The following is a 21,431-nucleotide window of genomic DNA, read 5'->3' on the forward strand; positions in this document are numbered from 1 at the left end:
TCTTCTTTAAGGTGCATTGTTTTCCTTCTTAAAGTGCATTGTTTACCTTTTTAAGGTGCGCCATTTTTACAGTTTGCTTCTTGAATTGAAGACGTTTTTTTTTTTTTTTTAAATTTTCAGCACCTGAACCTCTCTCTCTCTCTCTCTCTCAATATATATATATATATATATATATATATATAAACATGGTACATGCCAGAGAGCAGAGAGGAAGCAACATTTTCACAACTAGAAATGGTCATATGCACAATACTTAAAACTGAATCAGTTTAAAACTAAGATAGCAACTTACAAGAACAGAGGATAAGTTATAAAAAAGAATATTGTTAACTAACAACTAAAGGTCAGTTGCATGGGTATCAAAGCCACTACAGCTAAATTCTCTTAGTTCTGCAAAATGGGGGGCATTTGTATTTTCGGAAACCACTGCAGATGGATATCGCAGCAAACTAAGAACTCCTTGTCATTGCAATGTACTGGGCAGATCCACAAGCTTTGCTGTCTCTTTTGTGTCGTTGCATTTCCCTTTTACCTTTTTCCCTTTCATCTTTATGCTCTCTATGAGTCTTGCATTCTTGCAATTGTCGTTCCCCTTCCGTTGCTGCAAAAACCACATCTGTATTCCTTCATTCTTTTGGCCTTGGCTGGTGTAACTTTGACACACTTGCCATGAAACCAACCCTTACATAAGTCACAGACAATCCAGAACTCATTAGCATTGTAATTTTCTGCACACGTTCCACAAATAGTATTGCTTTTATCAGCCTTGTCTTTATCATTCTCCTCTCCATGGCTCTCTTTCACCGTTGCATTTCCCTTTTCTGTTTTATTTTTGCAAGAGGGGCATTTGTAGTTTTTGATACATTCAGCCTTGGCTGGTGTAAGTTTCACACACTTGCCATGGAATCTTCCCTCGCAAAAGTCACAGTGCATCCAGAACTCACTCTCCTTGTCATTTGCCCCACAGATCCCACAAGTAGCATTTCCTACAGAATCATCCATGTCTTCATCTTTATCCTCTCCATGGCTCTCTTGCATTGTCGCATTTCCCTTTTCCCTTTCATCTTTTTCCACTCTGTGACTTTCTTGCACAGTTGTGTTCCCCTTTACTGCTTGGTTGCTGCAAAAACCACATACGTATTCTTTCATTCTTCTGGCCTTGGATGGTTTAATTTTCACACACTTGCCATGAAACCGCCCTTCACATAAATGACAGACAAGCCAGAACTCGTTATCATTGTAATTTTCCGCACAGATCCCACAAATAGTTCTGCTTTCTTTGTCTTCATCTTCACCTTTATCCTCTCCACGGCTCTCATGCATCGTTGCATTTCCCTTTTCCCTTTTACTTCTGCATAAGGGGCATTTGTATTTTTTCATACCTTTGGCCTTGGCTGGCGTAAGTTTCACACACTTGCCATGGAACCACCCTTGACATAAGGCACAGCACACCCGGAACTCATTCTCCTTGTCATTGGTCGCACAGATCCTACAAATATGTTCATCTTTATCCTCATCATGGCTGTCTTGCATCCTTGGAGTTCCATTCCCTTGTTTGTTTCTCTGCAAGTAAAGTGATGATATAACTCAGAAGTTCATGGTGATAACGTGCATGTAACAGGTACTTAGGACTTCACAAAGTCACCTTGAAATTAGTTTTGGATTTGCTACCAATATTAGCATTGCATTTCCGCTTTACAGGTTTCTTCTCTTTCAAGACTTCACAGATGGTGGGTTGATCATTTATCAGGTCAAACAAATGCTCTCTGTTGATTAAACAAACAATGCCCAGAGGATAATAACATTAAGCTAAACAATTTCAGGAATGACACCAAAGGAGGGGGGATAAAAAAAGAAATAAAACAAGTATTATGATGAATTCAGAAGCTGAAAACACATTCTAAAATTGACAGTTGTAGTAATTTTGACTCTGGACAGTCCATTCAACAACCAAATCTAGAAAATTATTCACACTTCATCATAATGAATGGTCCAAAATTCAGTGTATGTGGTAACATGAAAATTGAGAGTGCTTCCGTCTCCATGGGGATATCTGTGTAATGTGTATATATGTCAGAGTATGTTGCAATAGGTGTCGAAACCACCAGTAGCCAAAATCACAGGGTTATGAACACTGTCTAAAAGTGGAGGTAAATGTTTTGGGTCATATTAGAACTCAATTTTGTGTTTAGTGTTTTATTATTATAAGGTAAAAGTAAAACAAACTACTGAAGTATTGGTAATATATCTCATTTTACAGAAGCCCACAATTTTGAAACCACCAGATTTATTTTGAGTATCAAAGAACAATTTACTTTTCAGCACTTAACCTCTCTATATGATATGGGAAACACTTGATAAAACTGCAATACCCAAGAGAAGAGAAAAGGAAGAAAGTTAAAAAAAAAACAAAACAAAACAAAACAAAATTTGCAGTTTGCAAGTTCAATCTTGTAGTGGTACATAACATATTAGCATACCGATACATCATCAATCACCCAACTAAACCAGGTGCAAACTATTATTTCACCCTATTTCTAAAATCTAGTTCCATCCAATTGTCAGTAGATCACAGAACCCCACGAATGCCCTTGTTTTGGACCCCTTCATCAGTAAAATCCACAATTGAAGCAACACCTAAAGAAATTATTTCTGTTTGATTAGATATATTCTCTTTGCTTCTCATTTTCCTCCAAGTTGAACAGTTGTTTCACCCATTTTTAAGGTGAAATCAGTTTGACATAAGGTTTCATAGTCCAGAAGTCCACTCAGTCATTCTAACTTTTTCTACTTATATTTTTTCAATTATATTCTTTTGCGTGTCTCCAAATGATGCATTTGTTTTGTTGAATTGAGTCACAGGCTTGGATCCATTTTGCATATCTTCTACTTTAAGACTCTAAGTTTCAATATCTACCTATCTATCTATATAGTAAATAACTAAATACTTTAAACCAAGGTTGTAAAAGGCGCTAGGCGCTCATCGGGCGGTGGATGGGCAACTAGTCGCCGCCTAGGTTCCTCAATAATTTTTTTTTTATTACATTTAATAGAATAATAAAGCATTAAAGCCTAACCCTAGCCCAAAACTTAAAAGTCTAGCCCAAAGCTTAAAAGTTTAATCCAAACCCCAACTCTCCAAAGATAAAATCTAACCCTAATTTCAAGTCCCAAAATTTCATATTTCCACCAATGAAGCATTACCATCTCTCTTCAGCTTCAGCAACGGCGATGAGTAGATGACTTCCAACTTCCAAGCGGCAATAGTGAGTTACAACGATGGGCTTTGATGCGTAAAGGAAATCCAACCATTCGACCCGCAAGGGGCTCTACGAAGGCGATGGGTGATGCGGGAAGCTACAAGCCCACGAACACGATGGGCAACTATGAGGGTGAGAACTCCGGCAAAGGCAGCGGCAGCACAAAGAGGAAAAAAGGCCGACCAGTCGGACAGCCGCCTAAATGGGTGCCTACATCAGAATACGCATCGACCTAGTGGCGCCAAGCGCCTATGCAGCCACCTAGGCCTATTTTTGCAACACTGCTTTAAACATGCCAATTTGGAAGCCTATGATACAAGCAAACCCCGAGATTTTCCCAGTGCATTCTTGTGCTTAATGATTGGATTATATTGCCAAAAGAATGAACTGAACTCATTTGTATCATAGCTCCAGCAGTAGCTAACTAAAAAACAGCTATTCAACAAGTCTCTACTCCATCAGCACTGTAATTTACATTCCCTATGATGAAAATTATTCAAGAGTTGTGGGGATCAAACTGATCTTCAAAAACTTTTGCATTGAACAATAAATTATCACAGGATTCAGAGTCAGCTTGTCTAACAAATGCAACTATGCAAGTTTAATTATAAGCTGTGCAGCTAAAATTCAGCATGCAAAGAGTACTGGCGCAAAATTCAATCTACCTTTCACTTTGATTGAGCCTGGCACCGAAATAGAAAGCCACCGCCATCAACCACGAATCGCAGTGCTTAGCCAACAATGCGAGCCAATCCCTCTTGGCCATCTCGTCCCTTGCAAAATTGATGCCCATCACCGGCTCCGGAATCTCCGGCGGGATTTCCTCCACCGGGAACGCCACCTCCCACGATTCGTTGGGGAGTCCGTACAAACACAAACTCCCTTTCTCTACACAAATCCAATTCGCACAACAGAAAATGAAAATCCTCCTCAAATGCGCATACAATCAAACAGATCACGCGCGTGTCTATACACCCCGCCGGCGGGGGAGGAGAGAGAGCAACTAACCTGGATCGCACAGTAAGAAAAACTCTTCCACATCTGGGAATATACAAAACAGAGAATCAGCATATAGATACAACGATATGTGTGCGTCTATGCATCGCTAAACGGCGGTGGCGGTGGCTTACCTCGAGTGAGAGCGCGGAGAATGGCGATGCGGCGGCCGGAGTAGTCCTTGAAGATGTCTTCGACGGAGCGGGTCTTCGGGCCGGGAGCCGGCGAGAGGGATGCCATGCTGCTCAGCACTAGTGAACAGCGAGAGTGAAGAGTTCTTAGGGGCATGATCGTAATAAAGTGAACAACTCGGGGCTGTTAATTAAAACGGTAATAAAGCAAGCTTTTTCTCCTGTCAGATATCGTCATCAGTATCTATTGGACTTAAAACAGTGAGATAAGCCCATTAATACATAATCAATTGGGCTTATTTGAAAGGCCTGTAAAATGATCAAATTAAAAACTAGCCCAATTAACTGGGTGGGGCCCAAAAACAAGTCCACTTGTAAATATGTTAAATATATAATGTTAATAAATATTATTATTATTATTGCCAATGACCTTGTGGTGGCAAATTATTGTGTGGACCATTGTCCACACAATGTTATGTGGACCATAACAAAAAGTACATTTTCAATATATTAAATGTACATTATTTTTGTACTGAATGTACATTATACAATATAATGTACACTCATAACAAAAATAATGTACATCCCCTGAATACAATGTACATTATTTTTATACTGAATGTATATTATTTTTGTACTAAATATACATTATTGTACAGTAGACAAAATATGGTCCACACAACTTGTGTGGACTATGGTCCACACAATAATGATTGTCTCGTGGTCTAGTGGCACGAAATGGCTTTCACAAATGGGAGGTCATTTGATCTCCAAACACTCAGTAAGTTGATAAAGTAGTTATAAACAGATATTACATTGTTGTCATTGTACAATAGCTTTTTAAACGAAATAAAAAATAACTTCTGAATTTAATATATTTGCTAATTTGGTTAATTGACACTTTCAAATTGAATTAACTGATGGCCGAAATTTTTTAAAATCATTAAACGTTCACCAAACAAAAACATTTCAGTTAAAAAATAATTGATCAACAATTTTTCATTTAACCGATTTTTTTTTTATCAATTTGTGCACACCCTTGAGTACAGGGTTCTATAAGGTGCAATGGGGACATTGTTTCAAAATATGTACTGTCTCCATTGGTACAAATCTTATAATTTTTTGCATCCACTCTTGGTTATATATATTTAATGCAATTGGCATTAATACTGATTAGCTGTTTAAAAATTTCCATTATTATTATTCTTGTTGTTACTATTATTACCAACAGTTGATGATGTTTTCTTCTTTATCGAATGAACAACCTAGGTGGACCATGGGAAATACTAAGATGTGTTACCTAATTAATAAATACCAAATGCTACTTATTAGATTGAGTGACAAATGACAATTCAACTATATATTAATGAGAGAATCTTTTCCTTTTTCAATCGGTATCAATCACGATTCACGACCTAATGTGTGGTTAACTAATCATTAGTCAACAGGATTATTTTATTTAGCATTGATTAGGGCAATTAATATTAATATATACTCCTTTGTGGTTATGTGTGTGTGTGTGTGTTAATGTAATGGGTACCCCATCAATGAATACCTTGTTATCAAATAAGCCCAACAAATACAAGAATTTGGAATATAACGTTTAAGAAGCAAGTAAATTAAGTATATCATGAAAGGAAAATATTATTTTTTTATGCGGATTTATTTATCATATTATTTAAAATATTAAAGAAAATATTATTGTCTATTCTAATCTCCGATGGAATATGATTCCTATTCGGCTATTCATTATTAAAAAAAAAAAAAAATCATTACGTGAACCAATTGTGTTTTCAGTGTTTCGTCTATGTCATTCCTTAGTCTTTGTTTATTTCTATGTGATTAAAATAAATTCTTTGGTTTGAAAAAAAAAATATATCATGAATACCGTGTTTTATTTATTAATTAATACATTATAAATGCAATTTTAATAATAATAAAAAGGCGTCAGTGGAGGAATATTGGCTATTTGTGCTTCAATAAGTTGAGAAAGTAGTTATAAACATATACTGTAGGGTAATAGAGTCAGTAGTATTCAAAAAAATAATTAAAAAAAGGCATCTTAATTGTATGTGTGCCTGATATTTCCACTTCTTTAAAATAAATCTGAATCAAGTTTAAATCACAGATATAATTTTGTAATTATATTATCAACTAACTTACTAATTGCCTATACATTATTATCAAATGTGGAATCTTTGGATACAAACTTCATTACAACTACAATTATGAGTAGAGTATACATTAGTTGATTTGATGTGAAATCCTTGAATTGAATACTACTACTCGAGTCTTTCTTCATGCAAGACTAACGTTTGGCAGTCTCATTAATTGCACTAAGAACCTTGACATGACATTGTGAGTCCTTTTTTAGGTACATCATCATGTTGGGGAAACATACATTATTGCTTTCATTTAATTATTCTTTTCATATATAAATTAAACTTTTTTCCTTGGTAAGTTAACCACCCACGACCAACATTTTGAAAATTAAAACAACTTTAACCAAAAGCTAGTCATTAGGATGTTTTTTTTTTTTTTTTCCTTTTTATAATAATAAAAAGGAAACCCTCCCACCTTTATATATATATATATATATATTATTTTTATAAAATCGACTATTCGTTCAATAGTACTTTATTATTTGTAGAAGTATATAAAGAGAAAGAGCAACTAATAAAGCATAAGGTACAACTTTACAAAACATATGACATAGTAAAATCATCTTGAAACTGAGTTGTTTTGACTCAATTATTAGAAAATTTTTAGTTTGTCATGTACAATATTTGATATATTAAACTTTATAATTGTATTAATGATTTGCTAATTATCTACTATCCTAAAGTGATGTTGGATTAAATGGGGATTTAATTTAACGTAAAGATGAGAAGCTAGGGGCACCCACCGTACCCCAGCCGGCAGGGGAAGCCATCAATGAGTGGTGTGGCACATGGAAAAGAAAACCCAAAAGTTAAAGAGTGCATGCCAAACAATGTGTGGAACCAAATTATGCTGAGAGGTGGGTCGTTCTAATTATTTCTTCTTCTTTATTATTATTTTTTTTTGTTTGTGTGATAGAAATTCGCAGTCATTATTTAAGAATGTATATTCAATAAATTTAATTTATGTGTAATAGTTGAAGACCTCATATTATAGGCTGAACTAATAAGGTATTAACAAAACTTAACCATATGGCCTTTAAATTAGAGAATTATACTCCACTCATTCGGTTATTTAAAAAAGGACAGTTATTTCTTCTTCTTCTTTTTTTTTTTTTGAATGACGATGAAAACTCACAATCACTATTAATATATATGCACCGAGATAAACCCGCATTGTGATTATAGTAGACAAAAGACTATAAAGAGATAATAAATCAGGGTTGTCCATAGACCATAGTTGATTAGCTGGCCAGCTTAAAAGTGAAGTTGTAATTATTTATGTTCATCCTCTCCCGTGCAAAAGTAGGTTCTCCGTTCTCTTCCCCTTATTAATAATACTAATCAACTGTTGTCATGGACTTCGTTTTGCATCAATTAATTCCATCTTATATTTATTTTATTCATTTCTCTCCCTTTGGACCACCACTCATTAATTAAATTTATTTCTTTTGTTCTTTTCGGCAATTCTTGTTTTTACTCGTTATAGTTTTTTTTTTTTTTTTTTTGTTGCTTGGATTAAGTACTAATTATTAGCTCCCAATTAAGTGGACAATAAGTCATTGGTCAAACACGGTTACACCAGCGGCAGTGTGGGAGCTATAGCTATCTCTCAAAGTAAGGGGGCTCATTGTGCATAGTAAGTAAAGGTCTAGCCTCTGTGGTTCATGTTCAGTTGAGTTATCATGATTTACATCCTCCCAAATGCTCTGTCCGGTCAGGGTGTGGGAAGCCCTTAGGATTGGGGTTCAACTTTTTGGAAAAACACTGTTATACACTAGTCACTCAATTGACACAAATTTATCATATTATTATTAACACACTTATTTTACCTTCTCGCAATATATGTGAGACTCTTTGAATCCAATACCGATTTAAAAATAAGAGTGGCAGCTAAAATTTGCTTGAAATGCTGAATTAAGGGAATAAATGGCCAAAAAAAAAAAAAAAGCTTATTACTATAGAAAATAGATGTTTACATTTCATTGGAAAATAATGTGATTTTGGACTACTAGAAAAAGCGTCATTACTATATAAAATACATGTTCTCATTCATTGAAAAATGATGTAATTTTGGACTACTATATGGAGTGTGTGTGTATGTGTGTGTGTGTGTATATATATATATATATATATATATATATATATATATTATGAACATGTATCAACTTTTTTGTAATTTTTTTTAGATGATGAAGAAATTTGTAATTTCTATCTGAGAGGATATACACGAGAATAGTTCATAAATCACACATGAAATATAAATTGGATTAGAAAAATCATGTGTGACGGATTCGACCGAAAGAATATTGATAAAAATTGAACTTATAACCTTTTTTAATATGAAAATTATATATGTTCTACCTATTCGTCTATTCGGTCACTTTTTCGGGGCTTAGCTTTCTGCAACTTTTGTCAAACTGCAGACTTTGACATTAATATTGAAGGAGAAATTAAAGGCAGCAACAAGAAAATGATGACAGAGAAATTCATATGCTCAAACATATGGATTTGCTTAAAAATAAACTTAGATGCTCCGTATTCAGTAGGATTGAATTGGGGTTGCATAATTTGTCAACGAATAATTCATCCGGCCATGTGACAACCAAACTATCAAAATAATTCCTTTTTGGGCCAAAATAAGGAATGTAAAATATTCTTCATATCAATTTTTTTTTAAAAAAAAAATTATGGACAATAATGTGATATTCACTTGTAATAATTAAAGTCAGTTAATACACAAATATTATATGACAAAAATTCGTAAAGCTTTTGTCTGTATATAACCTTTTTCCTTAATTTGTATATTCATTAGTTTTTTGTTTTTTTTTTTTTTAAATACTTGTATATTCATTAGTTATATAGGTAAATTAGTCCATTTTTCTATAAATTAATAATAGTGATGTTATTGTTGAGCCATTGATGTGCAATACAACTATCAACTTAGGTTTTTAGTTGAGATAGAACACATACTTCAATTGTTATTTTCCCCTCGTTATTTCACTCCCAAGAACGCCAACAAGATGCACTCCCACTAGCTTGTTTGGTTGGAAGGAATTAGAATTCCACCCGCACATAATTTCAAAAACAAGTAAATTACTTTGTTTAATTTGAGAGAAGTGCAATTCCCTCATTTTTATGGGATTAGAATCTCATACCCCACCCCTCCCCCACCTGTGGTATTTCAATTTCGCATTGGTTGGGAAGAAAAAAAAATCATTGAAACAAAATTACCCCTCTCTATACTCAAAAAAAAAAAAAAAAAAAAAAAAAAAAAAAAAAAAAAAAACCTCTCTTTTCATACCTAAAAAAAGACGCCTTGAGACAAAATTACCCTTCTATGATATTTTTGTGATTTAAGCATTTAAAAAGCTTAAAATTTTATTATGTTTAATTAAGTTGTGTGTGTGTTTTTTTTTTAATAATTTTTTTGAATGTGAGCTTATGAAGCTTAACGTTGTATGGTTAAGTAAATTTTGAGAGCTATTAAATATGTTTTACTGATACAAGTTTATATCCAAAGTATCCAAATAATAATTGCATTGCATCATAGTTTTGACACAAATTTACTTGTTATTTAATAATAATAATAATAATAATAATAATAATAATAATAATAAACTTTATATTTATATTATTTATTCACTTCAAATTCTCATGAATACTTGTAACCTTATAGTTACTAAGTCAACCGTCTTAGCAGCGTAGCTAAAGTTGCTTCTATAATACTCATCCCTTGACGTGTCAATAAAATGCTTTATATTTATTGGCTACTTGTAAATTAACTACACACTACATTCAAACTGAAATTTACTTATTAATCAACCACTGAATATAAGGGTCAATGACCTTGTGGTCTAGTGACACAGAGTGACTCTCCCAAATGGAGATAATGGATTTGATCCCTAATGGTGGCGGTATTGACTCTTTGTGTTTCGATAGATTGAGAAAGTAATTGTGAACAGATACTACATTGTAATAAACTAATAGAGACAGTAGCACTTAAACTAATAGAGACAGTAGCACTTAAAAAAAAAAAAAAAAAAACCACTGAATATAAGGAGGATAATATGGAGTATAATACTACTTGAGTTAAAAAATATCATTTGATTATCCAAGATCATCACTCAAATTAATACGGAGTAAATGCCAACTACCATGTACTAGTGTGATGATACATTGATAATTGTGTTTATGTCCCTGATTCTACTTCATATATAGACCTGTTTTGAGTGAAATATGTTTTGGTTTTATGCAAAATGTGCCTTAATTATTTATTTGTTTATATCTTTAGGTTCATAAATTGTTGATTTGAAGACAATCGTATGCTTTTCAGGGCATTTTGAGTGAATCTCGAGTCAATGGGAGTCGATGTGAAACTAAGGAGGTGGCTAAAATGCTTCAAAGATAGTTAAAGAGTGGTACTTTCAATGGATTTGATCACAAGAACAAAACAAAGGAAAGGTGGAGCAAAAGACCAAAGAGTTGTAATTCTCGCTAAATTTAGCGACACCTTAATTAGTATTTCGATCATATCTCACTCTAGGAATGTCTTATTCAAGTGATTCTTGTGCCATAGGAAAGAATACTCGAAGGGCTACAACCTATGATGCAGCAAAAAACTTCACGCATCGAAAACTTTCAAACAGTTGCGCGAAGATCGATGCTGAAAACTCGACGCGTCGAAATCCTGGGCGAGATTTTGGAAAGTTGTGAGGAAATTTCCTAATCTATTCCTATTGAGCTTCAACTATAAAAAGCCTATCTTCCCTCAACCCTAAACAACTAGATGCTGCGTTTTGGAGACAAGAAAAGAGGAGATCAAGAGCTACAAGTTGCCTTGGGAAGAAAGAAGAAAAGTTAGGGAGATTTGGGAGAATCACTTGGTCCATTCTTTTACTCTCTTTGATTGCTTATAAACTCTTTATTTTATTGCAATGAATTCTAGTTTAGCCATGTGTGGCTAAGTTATCTTAGAGATTATTGGGTGAAAGTGTTTATGAACCTATGTGCCTAGCTTCTCAGATTCTTTAATATATTGATATTTGTGTTTTATAATTGTGTTTTGAGTTGTTGATGCTAGTAGTTAATGTGCCATAATTACTCGTTTTATAGCTATCTTTATGTCTTAACGGGAGTTAGGGTATAATTAAGAGCGCACACAATTGCACTTAACTGTTACACCTTGGAAGATGACATATTTGTTAAGGAGTTAATTCTTGATTATTGCACATCAGGAGATGGTATTAGTTAGGAATTTACATTGAATGCTTGTTCTTACATTGTTAGGTGTTTATATCACGGTAGTAAATATTCACTTTAGGTTAGATATTACAGAAGTAACTTTTTCCCTTGTTTGCATTCTCACGTTTGTTTAAACTCAGATTTAATATTGCACTTTAGATTGGTACTAAGTGATTAAATACTTGAATCCCAGTAATCTCACTATCTCTCTATTGTTTTCGCAAACCCACTACTTTGCTCTTTAAATTACCTTAATAATTAATCAACCTTCAATAATTTTCGTTAAATTATGATTAGCTTCACAAGAATAAATTAGTAACTAGCTTAGTGCTTGATACCCCCACTTCCATATGAATCGATAACCCGATATTCAAGGTAATTATTTGTTTGAGAAATATACTCCAATCACACATCTTTTACTAATGAGTGTTTCAAAAAACTAATAAATAAAAAACGTATTAAATTATACAAGATTTAAGATAATTATGAATTATGATCAATTGACATATACATAACCTATCGTATTACCATCAATAAGAATTGCCAATCTCTATAGTGTAAATTATGTTCCACCCATCGACCTCAAATATATATCAATCTCAAATTCATTCAACTAACCCACATAAGTCATAACTGACCTAAGTTTATTTTTTTTTCCCCACTGACTTCCAATGTTTTTTTTTTTTTGGTACACTTTTTATTGTGACTATATACATTTGTATCTTTCAATAATAACAACTTTAACAAGTACATTCTTTTCTTTACCAACATATGTCCGTGAAGCACGTTATTAGATTCTAGTACCATTTCACCAGGTTGGAAGAAAATGAACTTTTGTACGTTTTTATCAAAATAATCTAATGGTTCCAAATTCGATTAATAGCATGATTGAAAAAAAAAATCGCTACGCGCTTTTTAGATGTTCAGAGCGCTAGACGGTGATTAATCGGTGTCTAGACGTCAGGGGCGGAGCCAGGATTGAATAAGGCGGGGTGCCAACAACTACGGTTGCCTAAATCAAATATATTGATATCAAGTTAACATATTTCAAAATAATCATTACATTACAAATTTAATAAAGTTTTGAATAAATCATTTATAATTGAATCTATATTAAATTATTTTGTAATATATGTTTTTCAATGCACACATTGCTTGTACTGTTGAAAGAATGAAAACATTCACGCATGTTTTAAAAGACTATTGATTATTTCTTGAAAACTATCATCTTCACAACATAATATAATAGCAATTATTTTCTCAAATACATATATTGTACTACACAATTTTTACATTATTATATGCATGTTAAATTAATTAAATACGTACAAAATTTATCACATAACTACAAATCTGCATAATTAACCAAACAAATGCACCTTGATATCCATTATTTAGAATCAAACAAAAAAACTATTTAAAATAAACAATAGAATATGAAACAAAAATTAATCAAACAAGTAGTTAGAAAAAAAAAAAACAAACAAACAAACAAACAAAAACAAAACAAACAAACAAACAAACAAAAATTAACTTGAAAATACGCATAGATTTTAATGACAAATTATCTTGTTATAGCGTATATGCCACATATATGTATGAGTTAAATGAGGTTTAATTTGAATGTGAGTCAACAATATAGGAAAGATATAATTTGAAACAGAAGAGAACCGGAGAAGTTGAGAAGATAAAGAAGTTTATAACTCAACCTGTAAGATTAATTTAACTGGAAGGGGGGCCAAATATTTTAAAATAACAACAAAATTTTAATATTCTATATAATATTTTTTTTAAAAAAAAATTAATATTATATTTAATATTAAAAAAAAATTAGAGAGGGGGAGGGGGGCAAGGCCCCCCATAACCTATACAGACGCCCATGTATTTTAAATTTTTTAAAATCTTGTTTAAAACTTTTACATTTTTTAAAACTTGATAATTATAAACAATTTAATTAATACATTAATAGTTAACACTAAAATATTATATATTAATTCAAAAACATCAATTTAGAATTATTTTGCTTAAAACGATGTCGCTTCGAGTGAAATAACCTATTTTAAAAATAATGGAACAATAGCTAATCGGTCGACTAGGCGATCTAGTCAGTGCCTAGGAGGCCGAAGTGGCACTTAGGCAGCCTAGTCGACCGCCTAGACTACAGATTATGATGATATGCTAGGCGAGATTTTTGCAACACTAATTAATAGTGTGAGTTGTTTATTGACTCTTTTAATTTAACATGACTAGGGTTACAAGGTGAGTTTCACTTGAACATACTTTTGAATAGCGGTTACAAATTATTTATTTTGTAAATCAAAGATAATGATAATATCAAAATTGATAAATTTGTACTCAAAAGTCAAATTTAATATTAGTGGCAGTTGAAGAAGCGTGTGATCGATGAACTATACCCTTATTGTTTGTCCATATTTGGCAGATATATTAATGGCATGACCCATATTGGAAACCTATGCATTCAAACTAAGAATCTAATCACAGAATGTCTACGAGTGGTTCGGAAACTGAGAAAAAAATCTTGATTTTATACAGATGAACTTATGGTCTAGTGAGAAAATATTATACTAAATTACGAACTAAGCTTTCTCTAATTCTCTTAAATATAAGTAAAAATATTTCTCATGTGAAATTCTGAATACCATATAAATTTAAGAACAAATTGCACTTTTGGTCCTGTGAGTATTAGGGTACTGACAATTTGAGTACGTGACTTTCAAAACTCCCAATTTAGACCTTTAACTATGCAAAAATTGGCAGATTTGGTCCTCCGGGCCAAATTGCCGGCCAATTTTGACCGGAAAAACATAAATTGGTTCGAATTTATTTGTGTTGAGGGCAAAACCGTCATTTCACTCCCTTCTTCTTCATTCTCCCTTTCTTCTTCGTTCTTCGTCAGATCAACTGCTCGTGTCCTCTCTCTCACCGGAGGTTTTACCAAACGCTGAAAAACAAAAGAAAGCAAGGCGGTTCAGATGACCACTATGTACAAACATGTGAGTGGAACAATTCACTGTATCTTCTTGTCTAATAAAGTTGTCTAGTTGTACTGAAACTATGGTTTGAAATCAATGAAATTCCATTCTCTCTAACTTTGCAAACCAGTATTAAAGCATATAGAAACAATTTCACACAATCATTTTTCCCGTGCAAGAGTATATATATAGGTCAGTGTATACCTCTGGCTCATATGTCGTCCATGGAAGGCCTTGTGCAATTGGAATCCGCCGCTTTTCCTCTTCCTCCATCATTTCCTTCACTTTCATGGACAGTTTTTCCTCCTTACACTTTCCCCTTTGCTGCAAATTTAGGTGACTTTAAATGATGAGTGAAGGTTAGAGATGAAAATGATTGAGCATATTATGTGATCTTGATTTCCCCAGATAAGCACACAGAGCAAATCACAATCACCACAACATAAGTACCAAACACACAAACCTCAGTTTTGAGCTTGAAAGGTTCACGAGAGGAGGTGGTTCTGAGTTGCCTTCTCTTCCTTCTAGCCAAAGTCCCCCCATCTGATTCAACACTCTGCAGAATTTATAAACATATGAGAATGAGATCATCCCAGAGATATATGACCGAAACTTGCACATTTAAAATGAAAGATAAAAACAACTCTCTTACTTTTCGTCTGCTCCTTCTATCACTGGCAGAAGAAGCCCTCCTTGAAATACTAATGGTATGGAAAATCCAAGAAACGAATTATTATTATTGGTGGTATTAGAGCGAGGAATGTACAGCTTCTTGCTAGTGCCGGCATCAGAATCCGGCGACGGTTCAAGCAGAAGAAGAACGAAGAAGAAAGGGAGAATGAAGAAGAAGGGAGTGAAATGACGATTTTGCCCTCAACACAAATAAATTCGAACCAATTTATGTTTTTCCGGTCAAAATTGGCCGGCAATTTGGCCCGGAGGACCAAATCTGCCAATTTTTGCATAGTTAAAGGTCTAAATTGGGAGTTTTGAAAGTCACGTACTCAAATTGTCAGTACCCTAATACTCACAGGACCAAAAGTGCAATTTGTTCTAAATTTAAAAAATACTATACCACTCAAGAAATTAAAAATTAAAATGTATGTTTACTACATTACAGAATTAATATTTTTTACCTTTTATGTTAATGATCTTTAGAATGAAGTTTATATTAAGAAATGAATATTAGAGAATAATTTTTTTTTTGTTAAGGAAGCATAAGCATTAAATAATATAGAAAGGGGAATCAAAACAGACAAAGGATCCTCAAAACGTGGCAAAGACTACATGACTTTTTCGGTTTTTTTTTTTTTTTTTTTTTTTTAAATCCCCTAATTATTTCAATTAAATATTATACATTGGATAAAAATTTAAAACTAGCTGTTAAAAGGAAGAACAAATGAAAATGTCGTAGATTACGTCAAAAGTCCACGTGGTCATAAACCCAGGACCCACGTGTCAGACATTTAACCCGGGCCCACACGGGTAGATAAAAAATAAAATAAAATTAAAGGTGCCACCTTCTTTACTTTTCAAAGCTGGTAAGATAATGTCTTTCACAACTTCCCGTTGGCGTCAGTATTACAGCATTTCGTTATACAAAACAACACAGATTTTCTCACTTTCTCTCACTATATTTCTGTATCTCTCTCTCTCTCTCTCTTACTATATACGGAACATGCGACACCCGATTCCGGAGTTCCAATCATCAATTCCTACTTTTGACTCTCACCCTTTGCTGTCCTCACTCTTTTCCCATGAACCCACCTCTCCTCCACCTCCACCACCTCCGCCGCCGCCGCTGTTCTTGAATTCTCAGTCGTCGGTGGTGGTGGTGGTGGGCAGTTAGTGATGGCGGTGTCGGACGTGGAGGCCGTGCTGGAGTTCTTGAGGAAGAATGGGTTTACAGAGTCTGAGTCGGCTTTGACGGAGGAGATCATGGAGAGATCGCAATTGGGTTCCTTTGATTACCAGAGCTTTTTGTTTCCCATGGTGCCACCGCCTCCTCCGCTCAAAATTCCGGCCACTCGCCGCCCTGAGGATGTCGGCGGCGGCGGCGGCGATGGCGGTGGGAGTGGTGGTTCTAGCTCTCATTCCTCTGATGAGGAGTTTGTTAGCTTAGGCTCTTCAACCACGGAGCTCTGTTCTTCTGGTATTCATTTTCTGCTTTCATTTTTTTTTTCTTCTGAGCTTTTATGATCAGAGAAAAAGGGATGTTTCTGTTTTCTCTGTGGATTTTGGTAGAAAAGACTCTTGCTTTTAGTTCTCAATTGACCTGGGATTCAGTAAAACTTAATTTAGTGATTATTAGGTTTACAATGTCTTGAATATCCAGGAATCGTGTGAAGAAATGCAACATTAAAACTCATAGATTTATCTTCTTTGAATGCTGTGGGTGTTGGCCTTCAATTTCTGGGAAAATGTATATGATAGAATTCAGACCATTTTACTTTCTGAAAAAAAGATGATCTTGATGCAGTTTCTCTGTTCTGGTTTCTCCATTGATCTTATTATATGTGTAGTATGGGGTTCACTGGTATGAATTTTGATGCATTCTTTTCCTGCAGAATTTACGAATCCATATGGAATTCGTGGTGGTGATACATGTCTGAGCTCTCAAGCATCATCTGATAGAATGTCACAGTTTGGAACGGCCCGAGATTACCCCGATTTCGATATGCAGAATGACCTTTTCTGGTACAGGGAGAAGGATGAAGATTATGCTATGCCGCCTGATTTTGGAGGCTCGGATTTCGCTGCTGGCCCGAGTGAGGATAAATTCGTGATGACCTTAGACTCGGGGAAGCAGAGTCTACTAACCTCGGTGGATAACACTCGGGATGTTGTTAAGGATGAAACATCAAAAGATTATTGCCATTTCGATCAAAGCCTGCAAACTCGAGGAGGAAGTGATGGGAAATGCGAGCGAGATTGTGCAGATTATCGCTGTTCTTCCCCGCTTTGTGCTTGCTGTTGTGGAGCGGGAGTGGTGTATCGAGGGGACCCTGCTGAGTATGGTATTGTGGATCTCAAGCTGACTGATATAAACGATTTGCTAGACGAACAATCGGGAGAAAGAGACTCTGTTGAAAAGAATTCTCCCCGTGATTGGGTTGGGGATCTCGAGAGCAAACCTCACCTTCATAGCCCGGTTATTGACAAAGATTGCTACCCATTTATAGACTTTGATGACTTCGAATACAAAGATGATAAACGAACTTCGGGAGAACCATATGAACCAGATGCTGCACCAGATGAAGAAGGCGGGAATGCTTCAGACGAGCTTCTAATGTTTAATGCTAGTGAAGATGACTTTGAAGTGTTCAATTTAAGGATTATACACCGAAAAAACAGGTATAACTAACACAAATAACGTATTCCATGTCTTCCATAAAAATATGTGAAGTGTATCTTGGCTCGAGCTCTTTGTAGCAGTGTAACATTTGAGTGTGACATGGCTTATTACGTCCCGATTCATTGCTTCAGCTAGTTGTCATGCTCTATATTTTAATGGAGGTCGATATTGAGCTTATTTCTTGCAGGACTGGATTCGAGGAGAACAAGGACTTCCCTATCGTTCTTAACAGTATCGTTGCGGGGAGATATCATATAACGGAGTACCTCGGTTCAGCAGCTTTCAGCAAAGTCGTTCAGGCCCACGATCTTCACACGGGGATCGGTGTTTGCTTAAAGATAATAAAAAACGACAAGGACTTTTTCGATCAGAGCTTGGACGAAATCAAGCTTCTGAAGTATGTAAACAAGCACGATCCCGGGGATGAACACCATATATTACGCCTCTATGATTACTTCTACCATCAGGTAATAAGCACAAGTCCATTCTGGCAGCTCGTTTAACACTATCAATTATGACTAAAATCAAGTAACTCTTCGGTTTTTAACTCGTTAAAACCACGCAGGAGCATCTTTTCATTGTTTGTGAGCTTTTGCAAGCGGACTTGTATGAATTTCAGAAATACAATCGAGAATCCGGGAGCGAGCCTTATTTTACAATGTTGAGGCTAAAGGTTTGTTTTAATAATATATATTACGAGTGAAACGAAATTCACTTCGAATAGCATTATAAGGGTTCTTTGCCCTTTTTCAGACAATAACCCGGCAATGCCTGGTGGCTCTAGAGTATTTGCATGGTTTGGGAATCATCCACTGTGATCTAAAGCCCGAGAATATTCTCATCAAAAGCTATAGGAGATGTGAGATAAAAGTTATCGATCTCGGGAGCAGTTGTTTTCAGACAGACAACCTGTCTTTATATGTACAGTCTCGGTCCTATCGGGCTCCCGAAGTTATCTTAGGCCTCCACTACGACCAGAGAATCGATATTTGGTCTCTCGGATGCGTATTGGCAGAGCTATGCTCTGGAGAGGTATCTCCGAATTATACTCGCCTTTTACTTGTATGCATTCGGTTCATATTATTTAATGATGTTTTTCCCGGGTTTGCTCTTAATCCGCCTTCTTGTGTGTGAACTAAACACGACAAATTTGCTCGCAGGTGCTTTTTCCAAATGAAGCAATCCCGATGTTGCTTGCACGTGTTATAGGAGTGCTAGGTCCCATCGACACGGATATGCTATTAGAAGGACAGGAGACACACAAGTATTTTACTAAAGAATACGACCTTTATCATATAAACGAGGTTCGTTTCTTTTTCGAAATATGTTATCCATGAAACATCCTAGTTCTAGCAAGCCCTAATGTTCTCATTGTACTAAAAGTGTAAGTCGGGACTAATTGATGATTATTTATGAATATAGCTGAAATGGTGTGTATTCGTCCCGAAGCGAAATCTGTTACTTCATTCTTGAGTTTATGTTCACAGGAGACGAATCAACTGGAGTACATAATCCCCGAGGAGACATCCTTGGAGGATCAGCTACAGGTCTCGGACCCTTTATTCATCGACTTTGTGAGGAAACTGCTTCAGATTAATCCTATAACGCGCCCTACAGCCACCGAGGCATTAGAACACCCCTGGCTTTCCTGATACAATCGTCATGGATTCTTTTGTTTTTCTGTTTTTTCTTTGAATCATTATATCAGTTTGAAGCGGGAATCCGTTCTCAGGCCCGGAGGCTTCCCAACGGAGCGAAGGGCTCGAATCAGTTTTGGTGTAGTCAATACATACACAAAATAATTGAATTCCTCGAGAAATCGTGTATAGCAATTCCAGGTTTTTTATGGCTTCCTCTTTCCCAGCTGCTAAATTCTTTGTTTACAATGTCCTTAGCTAGGTTTATGTTTCTGGGAATTTTTTGTGATTTTTGGTTGGCACAAAATCTTTCAAGTTCATTGGGATGATGTGTTAGTATAAATGCATGATGATGTGCTTATTCAAATGTTCATCATTCTTCATTAATCAACTAAGGGTTTGGTTAGTTCCTCTTCTCTGGCTTCTGGTTTTCTAAGCTTTTAGTTATCGATATCGAAATATGAGTCATTTAAACATGAGTTGGTCTTAAACCCGACAAAATTTGACGGAGAATTTTTTGTTTTACATGAAAATTCGTAGTTGCTATAGAAGGTACATTTTTGGGTGAATTTCACTTTGTAATCTTAGACAACAAAGGACTACAAAGAAGTAAATTAACATATATTGTTCATAGTTAATCGGTCTAAACTGAAAAAAGTCAATAAGCAACATTCATAGAGAGTCGTTATCAAGTTAACTGTCTATGATGCTTATATCTGATCCGGCCATCCGGGCTTATAGACAGCTCTCAAAGAGTTAAATTTGAAATTTTATGATAATTCTATTATATGAATTCTCAAATCTTACTTTCTAAATTTTACTCGTTGTGACTATTCTTTTTATGTGCCTCCTAATACAAATGTTTACATCAAAAATTTATATATAAAAATTGAGAGTACGCATAATTTTTTATTTTATGATTACTAAACTAAATGTATAATTAATTTGGTTGATGTTGATTGGTTCGGGTTGCCCCGTGAGAGGGAGAAATGTGTGGACGATCCAATTAGACATCGGTACACGTGCAAAAGAAATATGGTACAAATGCTATACAACGTTGTTCACAACAAGAATTACTTGTAACAAGTGAATTTCGAGAGAATATGCTGAAACATTTGCAACTATAAAAAGTCGTTAATACCCAAATTTCTTTAAAAACAAAAGGTGTAAAGTGTAGAACACATAACCTGGGATGTGGTGGAGTGAAAATGATTTATCAATCCTTAACCAAAAGATAATAATTCGAAAGAGAAAAATGTGCTTACAATTTAACGAGAGGATTAGTCACGGTGAAAATCCTGGATACAGTGAAAAAAAATTATAAAACACATAATAGTTGTAGTTGAGTTGTAAATAGTTACACTTTAATTCATACTTAGAACATAGACAACATAATACTTGGCGTTATGGATGAATTTTATATTAAAAAATTAAAAAAATATTTAAATTTGTCAAAATTAGGTATAATCCGATGTATCATTTAAAATGTATTTAACTCTTTTTTTTTCTTTTTTTTTTCTTCTTTTTACCGTTATTGTGTACCACCGCATTTCAAAATACTATGTTCCAAACCGTTGGTTAACCAAACAATAACTTTGACGTTTTGACCATGATCAAAACGTCAAAGTTGACAAATCCAAGAAAATATTAACCGAT

At 34.7% G+C, this 21,431-nt stretch overlaps 2 protein-coding genes across 2 annotated transcripts; one reads left to right on the plus strand and one right to left on the minus strand.

Annotated features, from left to right (window-relative positions):
* Window positions 1–225: 225 nt before the first annotated feature.
* LOC109148109 lies at window positions 226–4,569 on the minus strand. The gene is made up of 5 exons (XM_019295887.1): window positions 4,391–4,569; window positions 4,269–4,301; window positions 3,926–4,148; window positions 1,646–1,766; window positions 226–1,563 (listed from the first exon to the last, which is right to left on the minus strand). Exons 1-5 carry the CDS (start codon window positions 4,542–4,544, stop codon window positions 559–561), a joined length of 1,536 nt encoding a protein of 511 aa, XP_019151432.1. The 5' UTR covers window positions 4,545–4,569; the 3' UTR covers window positions 226–558.
* Window positions 4,570–16,359: 11,790 nt separating this feature from the next.
* On the plus strand, window positions 16,360–20,181 carry LOC109148107 (MAP kinase kinase kinase mkh1). The gene is made up of 7 exons (XM_019295886.1): window positions 16,360–16,935; window positions 17,351–18,137; window positions 18,326–18,605; window positions 18,704–18,811; window positions 18,892–19,170; window positions 19,299–19,442; window positions 19,626–20,181. The coding sequence occupies exons 1-7, from the start codon at window positions 16,635–16,637 to the stop codon at window positions 19,788–19,790; spliced, it is 2,064 nt and encodes a 687-aa protein (XP_019151431.1). The 5' UTR covers window positions 16,360–16,634; the 3' UTR covers window positions 19,791–20,181.
* Window positions 20,182–21,431: the final 1,250 nt, after the last annotated feature.

This window comes from Ipomoea nil, unplaced genomic scaffold, assembly GCF_001879475.1.
Source record: "Ipomoea nil cultivar Tokyo-kokei standard unplaced genomic scaffold, Asagao_1.1 scaffold2036, whole genome shotgun sequence".
In the NCBI taxonomy this organism is placed as follows: domain Eukaryota; kingdom Viridiplantae; phylum Streptophyta; class Magnoliopsida; order Solanales; family Convolvulaceae; genus Ipomoea; species Ipomoea nil.

Bases quoted from the DNA above. Each gene is read 5' to 3' on its own strand.
- LOC109148107 (XM_019295886.1), top strand. From the start codon at position 16,635: ATGGCGGTGTCGGACGTGGAGGCCGTGCTGGAGTTCTTGAGGAAGAAT. The intron at 18,606-18,703 runs GTAATAAGCACA...AAAACCACGCAG, and splicing joins ATGATTACTTCTACCATCAG to GAGCATCTTTTCATTGTTTG. The intron at 18,812-18,891 runs GTTTGTTTTAAT...GCCCTTTTTCAG, and splicing joins TTACAATGTTGAGGCTAAAG to ACAATAACCCGGCAATGCCT.
- LOC109148109 (XM_019295887.1), bottom strand. From the start codon at position 4,544: ATGCCCCTAAGAACTCTTCACTCTCGCTGTTCACTAGTGCTGAGCAGC. The intron at 4,149-4,268 runs GTTAGTTGCTCT...GGATTTGTGTAG, and splicing joins TTTCTTACTGTGCGATCCAG to AGAAAGGGAGTTTGTGTTTG. The intron at 1,767-3,925 runs GTAGATTGAATT...TTTAATCAACAG, and splicing joins AGGCTCAATCAAAGTGAAAG to AGAGCATTTGTTTGACCTGA.